This window comes from Crassostrea angulata, chromosome 10 (genome assembly GCF_025612915.1).
Source record: "Crassostrea angulata isolate pt1a10 chromosome 10, ASM2561291v2, whole genome shotgun sequence".
Classification (NCBI taxonomy): Eukaryota; Metazoa; Mollusca; class Bivalvia; order Ostreida; family Ostreidae; genus Magallana; species Magallana angulata.
In genome coordinates this window covers 9,061,978-9,084,410 of record NC_069120.1, presented here as the reverse complement: position 1 = coordinate 9,084,410, position 22,433 = coordinate 9,061,978, and the positions used below count along the sequence as shown (strand labels likewise).

Below are 22,433 nucleotides of genomic sequence, written 5' to 3'. Positions count from 1 at the left end.
TATTTAATCTTTATTATTAAGTCTCCCGAATGAAATTTGGAGACTTATTGTTTTTGTACGGTTCTTAATACATGTATTATCATTCTTCGTCTTCTTCTTTTTCTTCTTTCCCGCTCTGAACTTGTTTCTCAGAGATGGCTGAACAGAATTGTACAAAACTCTAGGATATGATAGGCCTGCATATCTAGTTGTGCACCCTGGTTTGATTTTTCTCTTTTTGGGTTAGACAACCACTTTTCGGGGGGGGGGGGGGGGGAAGGGGAGGGGGGGTCAAAAGGGTGTGGGGTCTAACATTGAACGTTGTAGGAAGAATCGTAGACTCTATTGTAAATGGTAACTTGAAAACGGACAAAGATAATAATATAGGGTTTTCATAATCATATATTTACTGTTACTGGCAATATATAGGGTTTATTAGATCTGACCCCTGGGGTCACCCCTACCCCCCAGGAATTTGAAATTACCATATATCTAAGAAACTGTTATAATCATGACCCCTTAACCATATATATTCATGTTTCTGATGTCAAGGGGCATCAAATGTTACATGTATGTAGGTCATGGGCCCTCTGGGTGGTCCTGACCCCCTCAAACAGCAAGTCCCTTAATATTTTCAAAACAGTTGAGATCCCCACCCTTAAACCATATATATTCTTGTTTCTTGTGTCAAGGGGCATCAAACGGTATGTAGGTCATGGGCCCCGGGGGTGGTCATGACCCCCCTCGAACAGGAAGTGGACGAATATCTCGAAAACGGTTGAGATGCCCACCCCTTAACCATATTTTCTTTATCCTTAAAAGCATCAAAAGGTATGTAGGTAATGGGCCTCAGGGTTAAATTTAATTTTTCAAAACTGTAATGCACATCTATGGAACAGTTCCTATCATATCCCAAAATATGATGTGTCTATCCATTAAATCATAAAAGGAGTTCTAGGATCTATGTTTTTTTGAAGTGATAAACGTCAATTTTCTGCTACTTTTTGACTCCCTGGATGAAATTTAAATTTTTAAAACCTTACTGCACATCTATAGAACAGTCCTATCATATCTCAAAATATGATGTGTCTATCCATTAAATCATAAGAGGAGCTTTGGATCTATGTTTTTTTAGTAATAAACGTCAAGTTTCTGCTACTATTTGACTCCCTGGATGAAATTTAACTTTTTAAAACCTTATTGCACATCTATAGGACAGCCTAAATTATATCCTAAGAAATGACGTAGCTACTCCAAAAGTTGTAAGAAGAGTTCTGGGAACCATACTTTTTTTTTGCAAAAAAACGTCATTTTTTGTTGCCCAATGATCCCCTTAATAAAAAAGAAATTCTGGAACCGGATCACACTTTAATATGACACCCCCAATCATATTCTAGAAGATCATTTGGCTAATGCCAAAAAAAAAACGTCATTTTTCAGCCATTAAATGACCCCCAGGACAAAATTGAAAATTCTGAAACCTTATTGCGCATCTATAGGATACCCTAAAGCATATTCCAAGAGATGATTTGTCTACTGTTGAAAATGTAGGAGGAGTTCGAAGAAGAAGGTTTTTTGTGAAAAAACGTCATTTTTTACCAATTATTTGACCCCCAGGACTAACAGAAAATTTTTAAAACCTTTTTACAAAACAACATGATACCCCAAATCAAACTCTAAGAGTTGAGTTTGCTGGTTTATAAGATGTAAGAGCAGTTTGAGAAAGTAAAACGTGACAGACAGACGGACGGACGGACGGACGGACGGAACAGGGTAACAACAATATACCCGAACTTTCTTTAGAAAGTGCGGGTATAAAAAGCAAAGTCTCCTGTATGCACTTTCTGTTAAAGAGATGAAGAGAGTATTGGACATTTATTTTATGAATGTACTATTGTAAAAGAATTATGGTCTGCTGTTGAAGACTGGATCATGTGACAGTTTGATTTGTTAATAAAATTTGATAAACAATCGGTTCTTTTCGAAAATACAAAAATAGAGATATTTATAGATTTTTTGACTTGATAGTTCTTAATGTGAAGCAATATATTTTTTCTTGTAAATACAGAAGTAATGCAAATCCATATATAAATGGATTTGAAAATGTTATAATTGAAAGGCTTTTGACCGAAACATATATGCTAATGAAAAATTTAGATATAAGGAGTATGAAAGCTATTGGCAAAACATATTTGATAAGCTGTAGCACTGCAGTCTATATATATATATAGTTAAATTGTCTCTCTATTGTGTGTCTCATCTCAATCTTGTTTAGAAGTGAGATGTCATTTTTTTATTTGTGTGTGTGTGTGTGTTTTATCCTTTTTTCCTCTCTCAAGTATCCTTGTAGAACAGGGACCTTTCAAATTATTATGGTTTACTAGTATATTCTATATAATATGTGAACAAGGCCCCAGTTTACTAGCTTTAATCTTTACTGCCTAATAAAAATATGTTGTTGAAATATCTCTAGATAAGTTTTCATACTGGAATTTCAGTCTTTGTTTAATGCACTTATGATTTCTATGATAAGTTGCACTTAAGAATAGCACATTCTGGATCTGTTTCATTTCAGATACTTAATACTATTAAGTAACTATCAAGAATGAATTTTACTTGGAAAACTAGCGCATGAATAATTTCAGCTCATGCTGTTTCCTAGTAAAAGTGCGTCTTTCCAAAAATATACAAAACAAACTCGCAATTTCTTTGGATTTATTATGTTATCAATTTGCCCAATCTTAATCTCTAACACAGACACCACTATATATTTCATGCATAAGTAACATCAAATCTGACTAGATTTCATTTACTTCTTAATGATTAAGAAATAAGCTTGTTGTTTGTAACACTTTCTTGAAACTCTTTTAATTGTAGACACGTTTTCCAGTTTTTCAATATGTATGATGATGATGTTGCGGCGGTTGTCATTGACAATGGGTCCGGAATGTGCAAGGCCGGATTTGCCGGAGATGATGCTCCGAGAGCTGTGTTCCCCTCCATTATTGGACGACCCAGACACCAGGTAAAATATGTTTTAGTTTTTTTTCTATAGATGTAAAGACGCAACTTGTTAGGCTATATCAAATATGCTTAAACTATGACATGCCAAACGTACAATTAAAGTACTGAAGTAATGTTAGCCGTGCTCTTTTGATGTGTCATTATGCATAGTGTGTAGTAGCTTGCTCTCTCTCTCTCTCTCTCTCTCTCTCTCTCTCTCTCATGCTTTTAATATCGGTAAATGTCGGAGAGCGACTACACTTTTTGAAATTCCTTAACAAAAATATGTCTGTCTAAAAGAGAAAAATCAACAGCGCATTGAATTTTGAAACCAGTGTTGTAAAATTAATCCTCCATTTCTATGTGCAGCTGAATACCGATGCTTCGTGAATAAGTTAATAGAATGTCATTGTGCATGGTCCAAAATGCACAGTTTTGTTTCTAAAACATGTTATTTATAAGAAAACCAAAAATTCCAACAGCTTTGACACAACATGGCTATTTGGTATACCAGAAGCTTCTACTTTAACACTGTTCGGTTTTCCTTTGCAGTTGTGCAAAACTACGAAAACACTGGCACTTTGTTTCGTATTTTCAGGGCGTGATGGCTGGTATGGGATTAAAGTGCAGTTATGTAGGAGACGAAGCTGAGAGTAAACGAGGCATCCTTACCCTCAAGTACCCCATCGATCATGGCATCGTCACCAACTGGAACGACATGGAATTAATCTGGCATCACACCTTCTACAATGAGCTCCGTGTGGCACCAGAGGAACACCCCGTCCTCCTGACCGAAGCCCCACTCAACCCAAAGGCCAACAGAGAAAAGATGATAGAAATTATGTTTGAAACATTCAATACACCCGCCATGTACGTCTCGATACAGGCCATATTGTCCCTCTACGCTTCTGGTCGTACAACTGGTATTGTACTCGATTCCGGAGACGGCGTGTCTCACATAGTTCCAATCTACGAGGGTTTCGCTTTTCCCCACGCCATCATGAGATTGGATCTCGCTGGACGTGATCTCACCGATTACCTAATGAAAATCCTGACAGAACGTGGCTACTCTTTCACCACTACAGCCGAAAGAGAAATCGTCAGAGACATTAAGGAGAAACTTTGCTATGTTGCTACTTCATTTGAGAAAGAATTGCAGAAAAGTACTCTCTCCTCATCAGTTGAGAGGAAATACGAGCTTCCTGATGGTCAGATCATCACTATTGGTAACGAGAGATTTAGATGCCCGGAGGTCATGTTTCAGCCATCCTTCCTTGGAATGGAATCTGCTGGTATTCATGAAAATGTATATAACAGCATCATGAAATGTGATGTTGATCTCCGAAAAGACCTTTACGCAAACATTGTGTTATCTGGTGGAACTTCAATGTTTCCAAATCTTGCTGATCGTTTGCAAAATGAAATTAAAGGTTTAGCTCCTCATACTATGAAGATCAAAATTCTTGCCCCACCAGAAAGGAAGTATTCCGTCTGGATCGGTGGTTCCATCTTTGCTGCTCTCTCACACTGCGGTCCACAGTGGATCATTAAACAGGAGTATGATGAATGTGGTCCATCCATTGTTCACAAGAAATGTTTTTAATGAAAATCATTGAATCAGTTAAATCATTAAAATACATTTTCAAAGCTGCTTAAAATTCAGATTGAGACAACACAGAAAAAAAATTGCTTTTATAGATGTTTATTCTGATTAACGATGCAATTAAATGCTTTCTATTATTAGCCTTATTAATATATACTTCCTGAGGCTAGAAAAAAGTCGTTATTGTGTTTGCTTATGGGCAAAAAATAAGTTTCGAGGTCTATTGTTTCAATGAATTGATAAACAAATATCTTCATCAACTTTACACTATTTATAAAGAACATTCTTTTAGTTTGTCGAATTGATGTAAATTTTGGATAAGTTTTGTAAGTTAATTAAAGGACAATATACATGTATATAGATTAAACAGTTTCATACTTCATAATTCATAGTTAAGTTAAAATGAACTAACTTTACCAAACAAAATTTTCTGATTTTTTTATAAATGGTTCGTGTTGTTGTGTTTAAAAGAATAACCATGCTAATCAAAAAATGACAACTAAAACACTTTAATACATGATATCAAACTGAATAAACTAATTTTAAGACACCTGGAACTTGTTGACCCGAGTTGTGCTTAGAATGTTAGGTACCTAAAAATTATTTTACGGACTTCAGTAATATGTACTTTGTGGATGACTTTTATTGTTTATAAAATGCTCAAAATTGAATTTAGATGTCTTCAAATGTAGATTTACATCAAAATTGTATCCACAACTTTTTTTTTAAAAAATCAAAAACTTCAGGATATTGTATATCATTAGCAAATTATTTATATAAAAATATAAATAGTTTGCTAATGATATACAAAATCCTGAGGTTTTTGATTTTAAAAACAATCGTTTTTATTGATCAATATATAAACATTATTTATTTAGTTTGAAGTTTCAGCCATTATAAATTGAAGGTATTGGGTGCGCGTTTGAGCTAAGAGACGCCAAAAGAGCGTCTTTTAGCTGAATGTTGTGCAGTGACCTTAAACAAAGTTTCTCGGTCTAAGGTTAAGATCATAGCAGAATCATGTGGAAAAATCCTTGTCCGGAGCATTTTTATACTCTTCTTTAAAGTCATATCATATCACGCAAAAGATCTTTGTTTGGAGCTTGTATACTATGTACTCAGCTCTCTATGGCTCCTACTCTAAACAAACAGAGCTGTTGGGTATAAAGCAGTGACCTTGAAACGTGTTTTAGGTCATATGCGAAGGTCAGAACAGATTCATTTTGATAAATCAAATTGAGTTTTAGACCCTTAATTGTTTCCCATTGCATAATTTTGCTCAGATAACCAAAACCTGTTATATAAGCTGTAATTTCTCATTCTCAACCCGCTTCCCAACCATTTGTAAAACAGTGGTCAAGGTTAAAGGTAATTGGACACAATTTTTGATCAAATTTTATTTTTTATGTATCAAATGCTTTTGAATCATTTTGAATGATTGACCAAAATTTGAATGCTAGAAGTCAAGTTATAAGAGAGATAAAGAGGTAAGAATTCATTGTTATGTAAACAAACCTTGAGGCCTTTATTTGTTAACAAATACTATGAAGTATGGGTTTACAATTTCTTTGACAAAATGACACGTGGCTAACAAGGTAAACTAATTCAATGTGTTCATAAATAAGATTTTTAAATTCAACCAATAAAACACATATGTAAACAATAACAAGGCTGTGTTTACAAAACAAAAGAATTTCAAACTCCGTTTCTTCCTTATAACTCAATAATTAAATAATTGGAAACGGAAGACCCAATAGTGATTGTAATGTTTCTTCTTATTCCCCCCCCCTTTTTTTTTGTCCACAAGATTTCTCAGAGATGGCTAAATAGATTTTCTTGAAATTTTCAGGACTGATAGAGAATGATAATATCTCTTGGCGTTTTTTTTTTCTTCATTTTTTCAAAATTCACTTCCTGTCGTCCGTTTCCTGTCCCGCAACAAAAAGCTTTGGACAATGAGATCTCAGAAACGATAAAGACTTGAACATCCAAACTTTGAGGGATGATAGACCTATAGTTGTAGATGTGTTTAAACTATTTTTTTCTTCTTCGTAACTTCAGGTCGTCACCTGAAGCACTTCAAAAATTATGTTAGCTAAACATAAAATTTCTACTTCCGGTGAGATATCTCAAATATCTCAGGTAGCTTTTTTTAAAACAAATGTTTGAACCGCGAGATCTCAGCAACTGTAAGCGATCAAGACACGAAACTTACATGGATGATAAACATTTGATAGAAGATGTATTTAACCGTTTTCATTTTGTCAACCGTCACTTCCGGTCCACACCGGAAGATTTCAAACAAATCAAGTTGTTTAAAAGTTTAACTGTTTTTTTGTTGACAACTCAGACAAATTGATAAACAATTAAGTCTTGTTGCCAAATTTTGAAAAAAAGAACCAACTTTTATTTTCATCAAGCACTTCCGTTTGTCCGTTTCCTGTCCCGAGACAAAAAAAACCTTGAGTCTTTGAGTTCTCAAAAACGATAATGACTTGAACAATCAAACTTTGTAGGACGATAGACCTATGTATAAAGATGTGTTAACATTATTTTGTTTTGTTTGGCGTAACTTCCGGTCGTCACCGGAAGCACTTCAAAAATTATTTTTTTTTCTTATTTTGTCTATTTTAAATGGAATAAAAATATCAGTATAAAATCTTATATGTGTTATCTATACAATGTTGAATAAGCAAACAATTTCTACTTCCGGTAAGATATCTCAAATAGCTTTTCTTTTTACAAATTTGATGTCCACGAGATTTTAATCACTGTAAGCGATTGCGGCACTAAGCTTTTATGAACAATAGACATTAGATTGAAGATGTGTTTAACGGGTTTCATTTTGCCAACTGTTTCTTCCGGTTTTCACCGGAAGGGTTCAAACAAACCATGATTTTAACACTTTTAACTGACTTTCTTAAGTGTTTCATCTAGCATGATAAACAGTGATGTACACTAGGCAAATGATCGAGAAATACCAACTATTGTTTTTATCAATCACTTCCGTTCATCCATTTCCGGTCCAGAGAGAAAAAATGTTGTTTCAACGAGATCTTTGATTTGGCAGAGATGTAAAGAACCAAACTTTGAGGAAAGATTGACTTATTATTGTTCAAATGTATAAATTGCTTGTTTTGTTTGGCGCTACTTCCGGTCGTCACAGAAATTACTTCAAAAATTGATCTCTTTTTTATTCTCGTTGTTTGACATAGAAGTAACGTCTGGATATTTAATTCACAATGATTATCATACCTATTATTTTTTCTATGTGAGAGAAGCAATGTCTTACAATTCAATCGATACATGTGTATCAAAACGAATGAACTTTTTGTTGCTTTTGCAAAAAGAGTCTAGTTATTATTGTTATTATTGATTTTGTTATTTGATATTTATTATTACAATAATTTATAACATTTTGACTTTTAAATTTTGATAAAGCACTGAAAATACTAATATTAACCATACGGAAGTACGGAAGCCTAGGAGGACATTGACTTACTTCTTAATTGTTATGAGCCCTGGAAGGACATATTGACTTACTTCTTAATTGTTATGACTTATTCATTATGAATTAATTGTTATTATTTGATTAGACTGTTTTTGAATTTCAAGCTAAAATCATGTAAAACGTGCTCCAAGAGTTATACGGATTAAGAGGGGAACAGAAAATAAAAGCCTTATTATAGTTCTTTGCAACCTCTTTTTCGATTCCTTAAAATGACTCTATGGCTGGTGTTAAACATTTTCGATGGTAAAAGTACGTCAAACCAAAGAAAGAGGCGTAGTGGGAAGTTCTTAAGAAGCTTGGGATTCATTCGTGGATTAATCTATTTAAAGATATCAAGGATACTAGAATGTTCAACTTGGACAATCCAGTTGTTAAAGAGTGTCCGCGATTTTGCTTCATGGACGCCTTTCACACTGATTTGGATAGAATAGCGGATTACAGGAATTCTCAGAAAATTCGGCCACAGAGAGGATATGCTGAACTGCTTTCTGGTAAACCAGATGTCTTGTATTTTGGGTCTGAACTGACAGACAGACAAACACCCTAAACACCCGTGAATGCTGAAGATGTAAACGTTTGTATTACATGTACATGTAGTTTGTATGGAAAGAAAAAGAAACTTGTAGCGAAGAGTTCAAAGGACTTGTGAACTTATAACCCGATGTTCAAATCCCAGTTCATCTTTATTAATCTTTGGAATAATTCATTGAATTGAAAGACATTCTCAAAGACTACGTAATTGATCACCGAAGATTAGTACAAATATTTGGTTCATGTATGTAGAGCCTTTTCAATTGCACTGTTTCTAAAATAATTTGTGTTTCATTACTTGTTCAAGGGCATTTCAGATCATTTTGTTACTGCTGCAAATATACAGGTCATAAAACTAATCTACATAATGTATTTGTGTTATTCCTTTCCGCACATGTTTAGATAGCATAAATCCTAATAATTTAGCAATCACCGCTCCCTTTTATGGACACTTCCAATTACATTATGTACTTAATGCTTCCCTCATAACATAGTCAATCAATTCAAAATCGTGGTAGGACTTGGGCTATATACTTCTTGTTTCTTGTATGTACTTATTACTCACTTGTTGTTATTTAATAATTACTTGTTATTTATTAAATTTTAATACTCACTATCTATTACTTAAATACTTGCTTGTTAATTGTTAACTTTTATTTCTTAACTGTTAATACTTATTCTTTACTGGTTATTTATGAATTCTTAATACTTATTTGTTCATCTTGTTATTTTCTACTCATTTCTGATTTTATTTTAATTTTTCATCTCTACGACAAGGCTCGTGTTTATACAATTTAAAGGAATTGGTTGGAGCTATTAAAGAGTATCATAATCAACGACATCTTACGTTATCGCGCTGTGCTCCAATACACATAACATATCGAGCAACCCTTGCACATCTATGGAACGCCGGGACTGTCTTATATGGGGATTAAACATTATACGCAGTGATCTCCTCATTATATTTGGTAGTATATTCTTTATATGAGGTCTTTTTTACATTAATACATCGTGTGCATATTCCATTATATATAGTACTTCTTTCAATATATGATGTAGTTATTTCACTATATTATGTACATTTATCATTATATGAGGTGCTTCCAACATTATATGAGGTGCTTCTAACATTATATGCGGTCGTTCTAACATCATATGCGGTGAACACAACATTATATTATGTACTTATCACATTACATTCAGTATATTCATTATTATATGTAGTATTTCTGTTATTATGAAGATGATGAATATTAAGTATTATGTCCGGTCCTGTCAGCATTCCTAGCAGTAGATTTTGCATTTCGTTGTGATGTAGACACAGCATTATATGCTGTGCTTTCATCTTTACAATATGCCGGGGGAGAGTGGACATCTCGTGTGAAAACAGAAATATGTACATTAATATTCTATTTTCATCACAGGAGAGTTTGTTTACTTAAAAAATTAAATTAAATGGAAGTAGAGGTGTGAAGCTGAACTCTTGTACTTGTGTATTATCAAAATAAATAAATAATAATAGCGGGAACAGAACATATAAGTTGTCAACATTTAATCTGTAGGTGTGCACGAATGAAGGTCTTATTTCTTTATGAATTCAAAATGCCAAATTTATAATATGCAGACATTACCGATGATTGTTCAAGCTCGAATGGCGTGCATTGAGAGAATAATGGAAGGTGGAGGAGTGTCTTAAAATTTCAGAAACTGCTCATTCATCTTCATTAAATGCAGCTGTAAAGTTTACTATTTGGGATAAATATAATCTAAATTACAAATTTTAAGTAAACGATATTTATAAATTTGGTGGTTAAGAAAAGTTTTGTCTCAAGGAATACATCTGTGAAATATGAAAGCAATTGCCCCACCAACTCAAAAGTTAAGGCCAAGATTTATATTTTTGCGGACAAACAGATGGACGAACAGGGCAAAAACTACATACTTCCGAATCTTCGATTAGGACGGGGGCATAAAAAAGCTTAAACTTAAAAATTTAAAATGTCTCTGTGCTAACTAACGAATCGTGTACCTTTGGCAAGCGAACATGTTTATCACGGGAAGGCCCAACAATGAATATTGTTTTAAGTATTCAGGAACAGATCGAATATTTATTTCCACCCACCTCTTTTCCAAAACCAAGAAATAAGAATTCCTTTAACGCAAATGGGTATTTCTAAGAGAATAATTTAAAATAGAGGCAAGGTCCTAGAAATATGGATAAAAACTTAAGTTTAAATTTTGAATTGTGATTTGTATAGTATTGAAATTATTTTTTTTTTTAAACTTATCAGGTGAAAAAGTTAAATAGACAATGTGCAGATCTATTTTCATGCCTTATAAATTGGAAAGATATGCTTTAATCCTCATCAAGTATTTAAGAATGTTTAAGCAGGACTAGACAAATAGCATTGCCCGGCAATGGGTACATCCATCTATAAATTGAGCCATTTTAAGATCCCGTAAAATATCATCCATTTTTTTCATAGCACGACTTCCGAAAAAAAGCTTCCGAAAGATCATCATCATAAAGATGAAAGCACAGCATATAATACTGTGTCTACATCACAACCAAATGCAAAATCTACCGCACGGAATGCTAAGAGGACCGGACATAATATTTAACGCTCATCATCTTCATAATAACAGAAATACTACATATAATAATGAATATACGTAATATTCATAAGTACATAATAAAATGTTGTGTTCACCGCATATAATGTTAGAACGACCGCATATAATGTTTGAAGCACCTCATATAATGTTGTAAGCACCTCATATAATGATAAATGTACATAATATAGTGAAATATTTGCATATCCATTGTTCTTCCCCACTGTAAGCCTACACAGAGGAACTGCAATTATTTTTCTATAATCGCAATTGCTTTGTCTGTATACTATGACGTCATAAAGGATACATTAAAGTCTGAATGTTTATTTTTGATGCAATACCTAAATGTCTAGGTCTAAGCAAATACAGGGTATTTGCGAGTGGTAAAATGCAAATATAAGTAATAAACAACGATTATTTAGTGAACATGGCATTATGAATAGCAACTGCTCTGCTGGCATATTTTCCATGATGCGCTAGCGCGCATCATGGAATATGCCAACAGAGCAATTGCTATTCATAACGCCATGTTCACTAAATAACGTTGTTTATTTCTTAAATAACTACATCATATAATGAAAGAAGTACTGTATATAATGGAAAATGCACACGATTTAATGCAAAAAAGACCTCATATAAAGAATATACTACCAAATATAATGAGGAGAACACTGCGTATAATGTTAAATCCTCATATAAGACAGTCCCGGCGTTCCATACACATCTGTACATTTTACATATTAACTGTTGAAAAATTAAAATATATCTGTAAAATTTTACCTAACTAGTATAAGTACGTATTTATGGTATGTTTTTGTTCCTCGTACATGAATGAAAATAAGAATTTTTTCAAGGTCAAATACTAGAAAAATACCATATCATTTATATGCCCTTGTTTAGAATGTTTAAAAAGATAACCCACCCAAAGATAATACTGAAATTAAATACGAGAATCCCAAAATTCCGACACGCAGGGGATTTTAAAAAGAAAAAGGGGCGTGGTCAAGATTTAAGCTAAAAATTTATATTTAATTTACAATAACATTCCAAATCGAAAATATTTTTTTCCACAAATTGTGATGAACACTTGAAATTTATTCATTGTGTTTATACATAACTTTTTTTTTATAAACTTTTAATAGGAAAAAAAGACAGCTTTACAGTAAACTTCAACGGTGAATGGAACCCACGTAAACAAAACCATGACAGACTTGTTTACTTGTCAACTTGTTGTTGTTTGTATGTCGACAACTATTTTATGCAAATCATTAAAATGTAACAGTAGAGCATTCGTTGGGGGGGGGGGGGGGGGGGGGGGCATACTCATCGAAAAAAAATCTTGACAAGCATATATAAAATGAGTATAGTATATAACTTCAATTTCAAGCCCCCCCCCCCCCCCCCCCGATGCTACGTGCCTGGACTGAGAAGCAGCGGTGTGATTTACATTTTTATCATATGTAATCATATATAGCCGGTTAAAATATCCAATAACTTAATAGGGGATGAAGCTTTCCAGATAAAGTATGTACGGTATTTTAAATATCTTGAACTGAACATTTTTCTTACTTATCTCTCGTATACTTTTTGGTTGTTTTTTTTTCAAACAAAAAGAGCCAATTAAGCTGCGTACAATTCTTATAATGAAATAATTTACCCATATAAGGCATCCGTTTCCTTTTTTAGTTAAACTATACCTTTCAGTAGGTTGTCATACTTTGAGACGAGGATATTAAAGTTCTCAACATGGGAGATGAAGATATTGCAGCTTTAGTTATTGACAATGGATCCGGAATGTGCAAGGCCGGATTTGCCGGAGACGATGCTCCCAGATCTGTGTTCCCTTCCATTGTCGGCCACCCCAGACATCCGGTATGATACTTATCTTAAAAAGACCGTATACTAGCACACAAAAGATTTTTTTATATTTAAAAATCAAGTGTATCTTTTTAGTTGATATATATAAATGCACAAAGAGAATTTTCTTGCTAAAAATAATGACTTGCCAAAAACTAATGGAATATTTCGTCATCTTTAAAGAAATATACACAAATGTATAATTAAAAACGATATTGAATGTTCCTTGTTTCAGCTGCAAGGTTCGACTTTGTGTTTATTTTGGGTGGGTGGTGGGGGGGGGGGGGTACCAATATTTTTTTCGATTTTTTGTTCACTTGTGAGGAATCAGTTGGGTTATTAATGTTCTTATCAATGTTATCAAAGAAATTAAATCTTTGAATGAAATGGTAAACGTAATTTTGATGGGTTACAAAAATACAAAGAATTGAAAAGAGCTTCTTATCAGGTATGGATAGGGTTGCTATATAGTGATTCTTAATGTTATTCATTTTGACCATGACTGCCATTAAGTATAAAGAATAAAAAGTCAAAAAATTGTTCATATTACAAAATCAAGAAACGTATAGGTACCCTACGTACAGAATGTAAAAATCACAGCATTAATACCGTTTGTGTACCCCATGAATAACAGCAAGACATCTGCTCCTTATTGCGTGGACCCTGAGGTCCACGAAGAAAATATATAAGCGAGGCTATACCGGATGCTATGGGGGGAAATTCAGCCTGCACATGAGCTAGCCTTGTTCCTGTGCGTAATTGGTAGCTCAGGGAAGCAGGCTAGCACACGTTTATCTGAATTGGGATCGGGATTCAATGCTATATGCACACATAAGTTCAAAGGCGCTGTGATTGTAAAGTTGTCAGTAAACAGTACAGAAACAAAGAATTCCTTTTAAAGAAATGGTCGGCATGTGATATGAACTGTCAGCATTGTGAAATAAGTTAATGTTATGCCAAAACTACAAGAGGCATCAAATAGCATAACTTGCAATGTTTTGTTGTTTTCTGAAAACACATGTCGCTCAACCTTACTTTTACAGCCAGTAGGCGAGGCAAGAGTACTGTCCGATTGAAAATATTTAAGCATTTAAGTACGATCGAATAATTATGTGAATGTATGTAATAGATGATTGAATAATTATGTCACTGTATAAAAGTTAAAATCTCAAGAAAAATGCATCAAAATATGAAATTAATTCACACAAAGCTGTCACTGCATAGTTATTGTCTGTCCCAAGTTATTGCTTCCATCACTTTTTGATGATTTTTAATAAAAATACACATACCTGTGAAAGAAATACAGTTGAAATCGATGAAAGGAAATATATCCAAGATACCAAGATATCTTTACTGAACGATATCATTTTTCAATCATAAAAGTTCACAGGAACGAAAACAAATTTCTTACTGAGATTTATAATGGGAATCGTTTACATCATTTCTCCATTCGGAAGTACTCGGGATACCTCGCGCAATTTTTCAACGTTATCATCCGGGCTTATTAATGGCTGATGCAATGCAAAATTCACGTACACTTTTTATTCTTGGATGTATATTGAAACCTGAAGCGGTAGAGGGGTAGAGGGGGCGTTTCAAAACAGATAATCTGGACATTTTCATATTAGTGGATGAACGTAGTTTGAGCACAAAGGTATTTATGATTATCGAAATATCAAGCAAAAAGTGGTGGAAGCAAAAACTCGGGACAGAGTATAACAAAGTAGTGCCAAGCGTAACGTGTGCGCAAATAGTAGAATTCGCTGAGTGTCTCATACTTTACATGCAATCTTCATTAATATAGATCATAATTATTTTAGAAGTATGAACCCTTTAAACTCTGAGATAAAAAGTCGGAGCTATACATATACGTAATACAACGTACAAATTTTGTGGTTAAAAGCAGGGGGTTAGAGTCGATGAAATCTCAGATAACTTTATACTTTCACGTTTTCGTTAGAAACACATGCATTTGGTCCACGTATTGCAGTCCTTTTTTAAAGGACAGCAACTTGAATTGAATAAAAACCTTATTGAATGTTAATATATGTGGTTATTATGTCTCTCTGTAGTTCCGCTTTTTTTTACGACCGGGGAAGCATCTTAAACTGCTGCACGAAATTTCTAGAAACTAGGTATTTAGAACACAATGCGTAAATATGCATAGTATAAATAAACATTCCAATTTCATGTCACTTCTGGAAACGGCCCTTTTGAACTTAGAATGTTGGCCCTCTGTTGAATATAGTAAAGAACAGTTTGTAAACGCAACTCCTTTTAACCGTTGCATGAAATTTAAAGAAACTTTCTATGGATATATAACACATTCTGTAGATGGGCATATTACAAGGAATTTCCGATTTCATTATTTTTCTGAGAATTTCGGCCTTTAGAATTTTGTATTTTTATTTGTTGTTAAAGACAGAGAAATGGTTGTGCATATTTGCAGGGCATTTTTAACTGATGATTTTTTGCGAATTATGCTCTTTATCAATTTTTTGTGTATGTATTTAATGCATACAATGCCATTCATTATGTGTATCATTGTTAAATAATGAGGGAGCATGGGGTATGTGAGCTTGATCATTTTTCTTTCATTGCATCATGTAATTTAAACTCAGACTTCTCAGAAAAAAAGATTTGTATATTACATTTACAATCCATCTTATATCCCAATGGCAATCATTGGCTAAAAGACCAGTAAACACAAGTTGATTTCAAACAAATACATACTGATACAGTACATACATATTTAATCGTAGAAATTGAAAACAACAAATAGAACAAAAAAATATAACAATGTATTTTATAAATATGGTAAATTTGTTTTAACATTTTAAATATACTAGAAAACATGAAAGGAGTACCCTGAAAATTAAGAAACTACAACTGACTATTGATTTTATCCCCCACATGCATGAATGCAGTCTACATGAATATACTTGTAACAAACATATTTTGAAAATGAATACATATAAGCATGTGTGAATGTGCGGATTAAGAAGACTCACAAACTGTTCCTTATTATATTTAACATAGGGTCAAAACTCAGAAATTAATATGCATAATTGATATTAAAAAGTCAAACTACAATCTGAAGAAACATAGATTCATGACGTCCAGCTGCACTTTATTTACATGATAAAGGCATCTGAGGGAATTCCAGAAACACTTAAAATTATGATTTTAAACATTAAAGATAAAGTGAAAATAGCCGTAGGTCATTATAAAAAAAGGCTAAATTTTTCAATAATTTGCAGAAAGCACACATTGTTGACATGCTTATTCAACACTTCTCTTTTTGAACACAAAAGAGTAAAAAAAATTCAAACATAGATAATTCATTTTCAAGAAATGTAACAGTTTTTAACTATTTTTTTCACAATAATAAAAGTAGCTTTCCCATTGTGTTTTTACATTTTTAGATAGCTGAAGGTTCAATAATTTTAATTCTATTTTTGTGAAACATTGAGCTTACTGGATCATTTTTTACAGCACTGCATTAATATGGGAATTGTAATGAACAGTTTGGGTAAAGTTTCCTTGGGTACATAGACAATTTGACTTGTGATTTTGAACGGTATAATAAAGTCTAAAGTTTTCTACGCTTGCCGAAAAAGTTTAAGTGCTCACAGAGAATAGTAGCTGCAATAATGTAGCCCTCTCCCGATTTATTTTTTTTTTGGGGGGGGGGGGGGGAGAGAGAGAGAGGGCTACAACTCCATAGGATCTCCGTAATGCTGCAAGTGCTGGAGTGATTCACTCCCGCAACGATTTTGTCTCAAATCGTTTATAAATGACAATAACATTTGCATTTCTTACCTGAACTCAAACGTTGTAGATGTCTCTGGCATAAATTAATCCAAAAATATCAAGTAAAGTCCATATATCGGCTATTTTTCGTGTATGTCAACAACGAAAGTTGAATTTGTCCGCCATGTTTACTGACCTTGACCGGTTTTATTTTGGGACAGCCAATGAGAATTCAGGAGCGGATCGTAAACTGAATATAGGAATTCCCCTATTTTAAACATAATTAACGCGGTAAATATGAATTTTCCATTATATACCATTTCCTTAAATGATGTTTTAGTGATATAACCAGGTAAGATCGATTATTTATACTGACATTCACGTTATCAAGCCCATCAAAACTCCAAGCGTACATCCCATAAAATCACGCGAGAACTGTCATGACTGCTGAAAAAGACGACTGTAAACATGATGATTTGTTTTATCTGATTTATATACGGTTAATTTGTACAATCTGCATAAGAAAATCATTTAACTAAAGGAAGTCAAATATAAAATCGATCTTTTCAGACCGAAGTCAGCCGCATTAAAATTAATTTTTGCACCATTAAGGAGATCCTGTGGAATTGTAGCCCTCTCCAGTAAACATCAGGTATAAAAAATCGGAGAGGGCTACATTATTGCAGCTAAGAGAATAGCTGTGTATGTAGTTTATTTCTTTAACTTTTATAATAAAATAATTTATTTGGTTTAAATTGACAAGTGAGTTTATGCTTAGACTCCTACAAATTTTGCATCATTTATTAAAAAAAACAACTTTATAAATAGAATGTCTGCTAAAAATTCAGTACGTTTTGGGACCAAATCAACGCCCTTAGAAAAGACAAAAAATGAAAGTGTGTGAAAAATGTGACCAAGACTGTGCACTTTAATTTTTTTATTTCAAAGTGCGTTATCTTGTAAATCAACATATTTTATCATAGAAACACTAAAACACACTTTGAAAAAATAAGTATAAAGCAGAAGTCCTGAAGGCATGTTCACGAAGCTATCTCAGGACTATGGTGTGTCCTAAGTACATCTTAGGATATGTCTTAATCCTAAGTCTGTTTCTCGAAACTCTCCTAAGTTTAGGAATCGCCATAACTTTGTCCTAACTTAAGGACATCACTTACCTTGTAATTAAACCATCCTAAGGCTGTAAAATCACGTTTTGGAAGTTATTGGGACTATTGTGAAGCTTTCTCTTAAGACCGTTAGAATAAAGCATTATTTTCTGCAGTTCCAACATTTCCGACAAACCAAAAACTCCCAATGTGGGGGGAGGGTCATAGTCATTTATTCTATCATGTATGTTCATTGATTTTTAACAAAACTATGTGGAGAAGGACCCCGAACTCTCACAGTCCGTTACTACAAGCCTGCCTGGAAGCTGACAAATAAATTAAGCTTTTTTTTTCTTTTTTTTTTTTTTAGTAAATATTGTTTCTGTTTCGCGAATGAAAATTATTCACTTATTTTTAATAATTGTACACTAAGTGAGTTACATTCAATGTTTTGATTACTTTAGGAAATTATTCAAATGTCCTTGCTTAAAAAGTAAATTTTCGTCGGTTTATATAAACAATTTGTGATCAGAAAAAGTAATCTATAAAAAAAATTCGTTTTGTTGAACAAACTGTATGTATTTTCGAGATTTACCTCTTATTAAACATGTTCGTTTATTAAATACATTGCAGATTAAAGGGAAATTGGTTGTGTTTGTGGGTGCACACGTACGTTAAATTCTATGAAAAATGCGTGTTCATGTTTTACATGTGCTTGAATAACATTATCAAATGTGAATTTAAATTCAAAAATGAACACGACCGTAATTATTCGATTGTAAGCCAATTCTTTTCTTTAAAAAAGATAGCCGTCATTTGGATTTCGGGGGTGTACTATTGTTTAGATAATTTATGATTTATTTATTGAATTGGCTATTAATGACGCAAAGAAACAGATTTGACTTTTAAAAATTTTCGGTAGTTCGGTAGAAGTGTGGATAAATTCAGGGAAGGAAATGACGTCACATGTCAGCAAAAGTTTAGATATCATAATGTACAGGGTTTTTTTTACGAAAGCATATGTGTTGCTAACTGTAGAGTTTTTGAAGCATTTTTTTTAAATTCTGAAATGAAAAAGACGTAAAAGCTAATAAAATCGTTACTTGTTTGGATAATCAAATTTTAAATACACATTCTGAAACAAGAGATTCGTATTATTAGTTAACATTGGTTTTAAAAAATGCTCAGTTAAAAAAACTACAATAATTTTATATTACAAAAATATATGGCATATTTCTACGCCAGTGTTCCACCAAAAATATAGTTCTTGTTAAATTCTGTACTGTAAGTTTGATTTCTATGCCAAGTTGTATAACTATACGCTAAATTCTATACTTTGATTTCTATTTCCATGCCATATAACTGTATTAAATGAAAAAATTCATAGCTTATTTTCCTTAATCTTTGTCTTTCTTGATGTAATGGAAATTGTTCAAAATATACTTTTTTTATATTTTAATAAGATGAAAACCAGACAAGTCTCCATCCTTAACTGTGCTGCGAGTGATTATATAATATAACTATTATGGACATCATTGTACGCTCAATATTTGGTTACATGGACCTCGCAACCCCGATCGATATCACTGTCCTTGTCCTCGGTCGATATCACTTGACATGGGTCAATTAACCACATACCGACCTACAATGAAGTCCAAAATTACAAAATATATAGTAAATTACACTTTTCATCCTCCAAAAAAAAAAAAATAGAAAAGGTTAAATAATTTATATATCATCTGAAAATTTAAATACTGACTTTACGTTTGGTCTACAGATTGTTACAAAACAAAAAGGAAAACAAACGTCCCAAAAAAAATAAGGCTAAACGAACTTTTCTGAACCAAACAAACGTTTAGAGTTTTATTACATGTCAATACTGGTTATAAGCAACTTGATGTCTCATGTTCATGCAAAATGCATTTTTTTCTTGAAGAAGTAACTAGACATTACATGTTTTCAGGGTGTGATGGTTGGTATGGGACAGAAGGACAGCTATGTAGGAGATGAGGCTCAGAGCAAGAGAGGTATCCTCACCTTCAAGTACCCCATTGAACATGGCATCGTCACTAACTGGGATGACATGGAGAAAATCTGGCATCATACCTTCTACAATGAACTCCGTGTGGCACCAGAGGAACACCCCGTCCTCCTGACAGAGGCCCCACTCAACCCCAAGGCCAATAGAGAAAAGATGACACAGATCATGTTTGAGACCTTCAACTCTCCCGCCATGTACGTCGCCATCCAGGCCGTACTGTCCCTGTACGCTTCCCGTCGTACAACCGGTATCGTACTCGACTCCGGAGATGGTGTGTCTCACACAGTCCCCATCTACGAGGGTTACGCCCTTCCACACGCCATCATGAGATTGGATCTTGCTGGACGTGATCTGACCGATTACCTCATGAAAATCCTTACAGAACGTGGATACTCTTTCACCACCACAGCCGAGAGAGAAATCGTTAGAGACATCAAGGAGAAACTGTGCTACGTTGCCCTGGACTTCGAACAAGAGATGGCTACTGCTGCTTCATCCTCATCTCTAGAGAAGAGTTATGAACTTCCCGACGGTCAGGTCATCACAATTGGTAACGAACGGTTTAGGTGCCCAGAGACAATGTTCCAGCCATCCTTCCTTGGAATGGAATCTTCTGGTATTCCTGAAACCACATACAACAGTATCATGAAATGCGATGTTGATATCCGTAAAGACTTGTACGCTAACACTGTTTTATCTGGTGGTTCCACTATGTACCCTGGCATTGCTGACCGCATGCAGAAGGAAATCACAGCTTTAGCTCCTAGCACAATGAAAATCAAGGTCATTGCTCCACCCGATAGGAAGTATTCCACTTGGATTGGTGGTTCCATCCTTGCTTCTCTCTCCACCTTCCAACAGATGTGGATCAGCAAACAGGAGTTCGACGAATCTGGACCATCCATTGTCCACAGAAAGTGCTTCTAATTCTGTACAGATGTGTTACATTTATGTTTGTATCTAATCATACCCCCCAAAAAATAATTTTATTGCTTAATAATAATAAAGCGACTGTTTATTCCAATAACAGTGATTTATATAATTTGTCTTTATTTTGAAATTTTCATTATGGGATGTTAACTTAAAGAAGTTTATGGTGCATTTTTTAAGTTATAAGCTTCTGTATTTTTTCCCAATGAAACAGAAAACGTATCATTAAACTTAGAACAAAATCAAAAACGTTAATTTTCTTTACACAAAATATAATAAATATTGTATATTATTTATGGGTATTTTGTATCCAGTATCGGTTTATAGCTCACCGAGACGATGTCGTGGAGTTTATGCTATACCCTTTACGTCCTGTCAAAAATTTTGGAGCAGGTCCCAAAGCTTAATCTCAACTGGTCCCAGTCAGATTTGCTCGAATAGTACATTTTAAGAATACTTCGTAAGAACTAACTTAACAGAGTTGGATGCCAAACACTGAGCTATTGTTTTCACATGTTGAAGAAGGTTAACGTTTTTCAAACATATTAAAGATTTTGGAGCATGTACCCTGTAATGGCACTGTCTTAAGTTATCACTTGTCCCATCTTCACCAAACAGATGTATGATGCATCTTTTAATGCACCGCACAGGTTTGGTTAAAAGTTTTTGGAAGAAGTTCACTGTAATTGCCATTTATAAGATATAACTAGTTCGAATACTTTCTTTACCAAATTTAAATAGATTATACATCTTCTAACATTCAAGTTCATAAAAGACTTATATGCATGAAAATTATAACTGGTTGTTATTTCTTTATTGTGGGTAAAATTTACTTTTTTTATTGGTTAACTAGAACAGCATTTCGTGCAATTACTCGTTCATGGATGATTAATCTTTATTTATTTATAGTTCTCATTATTTGTCTTGGATTTAAATACGTCGATAAGAGGGTCCATAAAATTAACAATAATTGAAGCAATACAAATGTCAATGATTCCACAGTATCTGTCAATGCCCAACAACATGTGCTGGCAAGGAATAAAATTTGAGAGGTGAAGCTAACCTGCGAAGTGAACTCGATAACATTTTTGCAATAAATGATAACATATGGATATCGATAAAACTAAGCTGTTTGAATTTTTATTATTCCATGTCGAAATTTCTCTCTCGATATGACTAAAACTCGTCAAAGGATTATTATTTTAAAATCCATATTTTGTCGATATGGCAAATATTAGCACAATAACTGGCTAATTACACAATGGCGATTTATAACAAGTAAACTCACCTCAATACAATGGGATATTTGTATAAATAGAATGACGTAAAGAATATTAATGAATAACTAATAACACACCATGTGTAGGCCTCTTAAGGCTTCCATAGATTATTGCTTTTTAGTCTTTGTCATTTTTTTTTACCTTAGATGTTTTGTTTTCTCTTAGATGTTTTGTTTTTTATTTATACAAAACACTTTGCAAAATATTATATGATGTTTAGGTTACT

At 33.5% G+C, this 22,433-nt stretch overlaps 2 protein-coding genes across 2 annotated transcripts; both read left to right on the top strand.

Annotated features, from left to right (window-relative positions):
- The first annotated feature begins 2,808 nt into the window (after nt 1-2,808).
- LOC128165491 (uncharacterized) lies at nt 2,809-4,639 on the top strand. Its single transcript, XM_052830096.1, has 2 exons — nt 2,809-3,004; nt 3,581-4,639. The coding sequence occupies exons 1-2, from the start codon at nt 2,879-2,881 to the stop codon at nt 4,583-4,585; spliced, it is 1,131 nt and encodes a 376-aa protein (XP_052686056.1). The 5' UTR covers nt 2,809-2,878; the 3' UTR covers nt 4,586-4,639.
- Nucleotides 4,640-12,985: 8,346 nt separating this feature from the next.
- Nucleotides 12,986-21,050, top strand: LOC128165490 (actin-like). The gene is made up of 2 exons (XM_052830095.1): nt 12,986-13,112; nt 19,920-21,050. Exons 1-2 carry the CDS (start codon nt 12,987-12,989, stop codon nt 20,922-20,924), a joined length of 1,131 nt encoding a protein of 376 aa, XP_052686055.1. The 5' UTR covers nt 12,986; the 3' UTR covers nt 20,925-21,050.
- Nucleotides 21,051-22,433: the final 1,383 nt, after the last annotated feature.

Bases quoted from the DNA above. Each gene is read 5' to 3' on its own strand.
- LOC128165491 (XM_052830096.1), top strand. From the start codon at position 2,879: ATGTATGATGATGATGTTGCGGCGGTTGTCATTGACAATGGGTCCGGA. The intron at 3,005-3,580 runs GTAAAATATGTT...TCGTATTTTCAG, and splicing joins TTGGACGACCCAGACACCAG to GGCGTGATGGCTGGTATGGG.
- LOC128165490 (XM_052830095.1), top strand. From the start codon at position 12,987: ATGGGAGATGAAGATATTGCAGCTTTAGTTATTGACAATGGATCCGGA. The intron at 13,113-19,919 runs GTATGATACTTA...ACATGTTTTCAG, and splicing joins TCGGCCACCCCAGACATCCG to GGTGTGATGGTTGGTATGGG.